General features: G+C 39.9%; 1 protein-coding gene across 1 annotated transcript; it reads left to right on the top strand.

Annotated features, from left to right (window-relative positions):
- The first annotated feature begins 239 nt into the window (after positions 1 to 239).
- Positions 240 to 803, top strand: LOC145016420 (uncharacterized). The gene is made up of 2 exons (XM_078974741.1): positions 240 to 366; positions 433 to 803. Exons 1-2 carry the CDS (start codon positions 240 to 242, stop codon positions 801 to 803), a joined length of 498 nt encoding a protein of 165 aa, XP_078830867.1.
- The last annotated feature ends 3,473 nt before the right edge of the window (positions 804 to 4,276 follow it).

Below are 4,276 nucleotides of genomic sequence, written 5' to 3'. Positions count from 1 at the left end.
AGCCTAAGACCTCGAATTCATCTAGCAGGGGCCAGCAGGGCCGGGGACGGTGTACCAAGTGCGGTAGGCCACACGGTGGAGCCTATCGGATGAGTGGTTCAGGATGTTTTGGGTGCAGTCAGACAGGCCACGTGATTAGGAATTACCCCAAGAAGGGCTTGCTATGTTTTCAATACAACTAGACGGGCCACAAGCGGGTCGATTGTCCAAAGTTGCAGGGAGGGGGAGGAGTAGTGGCGATGCCTGCACCCACCACACTGAGGATTATCGTTGGCTTCCCTGCCAAGGCGAATGTTCCGGCGGTGAATAGCCGTGCATTTCAGTTGACCACCGAGGAGGCTCAGGCACCACCTGACGTTGTGGCTGGTACGTATCTATTATTCTATACTCCTTATGATTTTTATGACTTATTTATATATTATGGTTGTATAGGGACCATTCTGGTCAACGGTATGTCAGCACATGTTTTGTTTGATTCGGGTGCTACCCGATCGTTCGTATCTCTTGGGCTTAGCAAGAAGTTCCGGGACGCACCTTTAGCTTTGGATTCCCCGCTCGAGGTAGAGATTGCCGACGATCGCACTATTAGTGTTACGAGGGTATATCAAGGTTGTGTCCTGAATGTGTTGGGTGATAGGTTCTGTGTTGATCTGGTTCCGATACTATTGCGAGGGTTGAAGGTGATTATCGGGATGGACTGGTTTGGGGCCAATGGGGCCATGATTGATTGCGAGTGCCAGTTGATCAGGGTTCGAACCCCAAGTGGGGGAGAACTGGTTATTCATAGTGAGAAGTCCTCGTAAGGACCGACCCTCTGTTCGGCTTCGAGGGCTAAGAGGTTTTTACAGTAGGGTTGCACGAGATTTTTAGCTTATGTATCGGATACGAGAGTAGAGACCATGATGGATGTGGGCAGTGTACCAGTGGTACGAGATTTTTGGGACGTTTTCCTCGAAGAGTTACCAATGGTGCCACTGGAGAGGTAGGTGGAGTTTTACATTGACTTGGTGTCAGGTGCCGCTCCGATAGCAAAACCACCATACCGATTAGCACCACCAGAAATGCAGGAGCTATCTACACAGCTTCAGGAGCTATTAGACTAAGGGTTTATTCATTCGAGCAGTTCCCCATGGGGAGCACCGATCCTTTTTGTGAAAAAGAAGGACGGATCCCATAGGATGTGCATCGATTACAAGGAACTGAACAAATTAATAGTGAAAAATCGTTATCCATTGTTGAGGATTGATGACTTATTCGATCAGCTTCAAGGTGCGTCTTGGTTTTCCAAGATTGACCTTTAGTCGGGATATCATCAGATGAGGATTCGGGATAAGGATATACCGAAGACGGCTTTCAGGACTTTGTATGGGCACTATGAGTTAGTGGTGATGCCATTCTGGCCCACCAATGCCCCAACATCGTTCATGGACCTCATGAACAACGTATGTAGGCGGATGTTGGATCGGTCGGTGATTGTTTTTGTCGATGATATTTTGGTCCACTCTAAGACCAAGGAGAAGCACAAGCAACATTTGAGGGAGGTATTGGAGACCCTAAGGGTGGAGAACCTTTATGCGAATTTCTCCAAGTTTGATTTCTGGCTGCGGGAATGATATGTGCATATTTAGCTATTTATTTAGTTTAGATTTTATTATTTTTTGGCTAACTATTCGGAATTTATGGATAAAAGGTACTTAATAGTGTTTAAATTGTATTTCTAGTCCAAAATATATGCTCGGAAACAAAAAGGAAGCAGGAGAAGCGATCGGAAGCTCGGGAACTAAAGAGAGAAGAAAATAGTCAAATTCTGAAGGTACTCGGTGAGTAGGGACGTCTACTTGACGAGTACCCTCTATGGTTCATGAAGTAATATGTAAAGTCCTTGTCATACACAGACTCTAACAAGGGGACTCGGCAAGTCAGTTAGCTACTCGACGAGTAGCCCCTATTTTGAGAAATTTATAAATAGAAGTCAAAATCCCAAATTGAGGCTTTCTCTTGAAACCCTTGAAAGCTAAGCTGCGATTAAGATACTGCTAGAATGCCAGAAACTCGAAGATCAAGTCTAAGCATTCGATTTTGGGAAGATTAACGGCAATTCCAATGTATTCTTACTTTAACCCTTGATTGAATCATCTTTAAACTTATGAATTTCGTTTTTGAGTTTATTGTTACTGCAATTATGAACTAAAACGTTTGTCTTCTGTTTAGGGTAGATGATTTTGTGATTATGGATTGATTTTATGGTTAGGTTTATTTTAATTTGGTGATTTTGTTTTGTTAAGCTTGTTAAAGGACCTTATCTGTTAATTACAACTATTTTTGTTAATTAACCAGTAATTAAGTTGCATAAACATCTCTTAATTGCTAAATCGTATGATTTATGTGAAAACATAGTTATATGCCTACGAATAGCGAATGTGAAACTAGGATTAATTAGAAAATAGGTAAATTAATGTGTGAGCTTGTGCGATAAACCATCAACAATAGGTTAAGTGAATTAATAATTTAACTAACCATTACAAGTCTTACTTAACCCGAATAAATAAACTAGGAAATTCATTAATTTAGACAACTGACCATTCCTTGAATTAATTGTTTTCTAAGGATTAGTAATAGCGAACATGAACCTAATCACCTTAATCGGTAGCCAATGAAAAGTTAATCTGACAACTTTACCATAAAATCAACCATATGATCAAAAGATTCGAACCTAAACAGAAGTCCTCTTTATCATTGAATTTAGTTGCATTTTAATTGTTTAGTTGTTAGTTGCTTAGTTAAGTGTTAGTTAAGTTTTAGTTAAGTCTCTAGTCATGCAAAACTAGAGAAACCCCCTCTATTTTACTATTTGTTTTAGATAATTTTAGTAGTTAGATTAATTTCCGTTCCCTGAGTTCTATACCCTGCTTGCTAATTTATACCACTAATTGACAAGTCCACTGCCTTTTGTATGTCAAATTCATAATTAAAAAGTAGGATAAAACTTGTTCGTTTCACACACATCAAGTTTTTGGCGTCGTTGCCAGGGAACGGTTCCAAAACTAATTATTATTTCTAGTATTATCGATCCTTTATGTGAGATCTATCTTGCACAAAGCTACTACTTTAGTAGTTTAGTAATTAGGTTAAGTTTTGAGTTTATCTGTTTTTAGAATCTTAGTTAATTTTTTTTTTTTCTGTTTTCACCTTGAACTCGCCAAGTGCACTCAAAGCTACTCGGCGAGTCCATAGCTGACTTTCAGATTTTTTTTATTTTATTTCTTTTTCTTCTTTTTACATGTGTTTCTTGTTTTGATTTTAGGTTTTGCATGACCCAAGGATCCAACACACCCCTAGTTCCTCCATACGAAGATTCGGAATCCGCTCTTAAGAAGACAAGATTGAAGATGATTTTCCTGATGAGTATCTTTTAGTAATATCAGGAGAGATGCCATGGTTTGTGGATATAGCTAACTACTTAGCAACCGAATACATTCCAAAAGACTTAACCCACCAACAAAGGAAGAATTTTTTTTTCAGAAATCAAGTACTACTTTTGGGACGAGCCATATCTTTTTCGAAGTTGCGCAGATGGAATAGTATGAAGATGTGTATTTGGGAAGGAAAGTCGGTATATCTTGGAACACTGCCATAACGGACCTGTTGGGGGACATCATGGAGCACATTACACGGCTAAGAAAGTTTTTCATATTGGGTTTTATTGGCCCACAATTTTCAAAGATGCTACTCAATATGTCAAGGAATGTGATTCATGCCAACGAGCGGGGAACATATCATCCCGAAATGAGATGCTCCAACATAATATCCAAGTTTGTAAAATATTTGATGTTTGGGGAATTGATTTTATGGGACCTTTCCCAATGTCAAATGGGAATAAATATATCTTGGTGGCGGTTGACTACGTGTCTAAGTGGGCGGAGGCACAAGCATTACCCACAAATGATGCTCGGGTGGTGGTGCGATTTTTGAAAAAGATATTCTCAAGATTTGGAGTTCCTAAAGCTCTTATTAGTGACCGGGGCACTCACTTTGCAAATGATCAATTAGTCCGAGTATTGAAAAAGTATTGGGTACACCATAGATTCTCCACATCCTATCATCCACAGACTAGTGAGCAAACTGAAGTGACAAATAAGGTGTTAAAAAGGATTTTGGAGAGATCGGTTGGTGGCAATCGAAAGGAATGGTCAGATAAACTTGATGATGCACTTTGGGCCTTTCGAACAATGTTTAAAACACCTATTGGTACTACACCATATAGGCTATTCTATGG

This window comes from Lactuca saligna, chromosome 9, assembly GCF_052625555.1.
Source record: "Lactuca saligna cultivar CGN05327 chromosome 9, ASM5262555v1, whole genome shotgun sequence".
Taxonomy (NCBI): Eukaryota; Viridiplantae; Streptophyta; class Magnoliopsida; order Asterales; family Asteraceae; genus Lactuca; species Lactuca saligna.
Note: the sequence above shows the minus strand (reverse complement) of the source record. Positions and strands in the feature narration are given on the sequence as shown.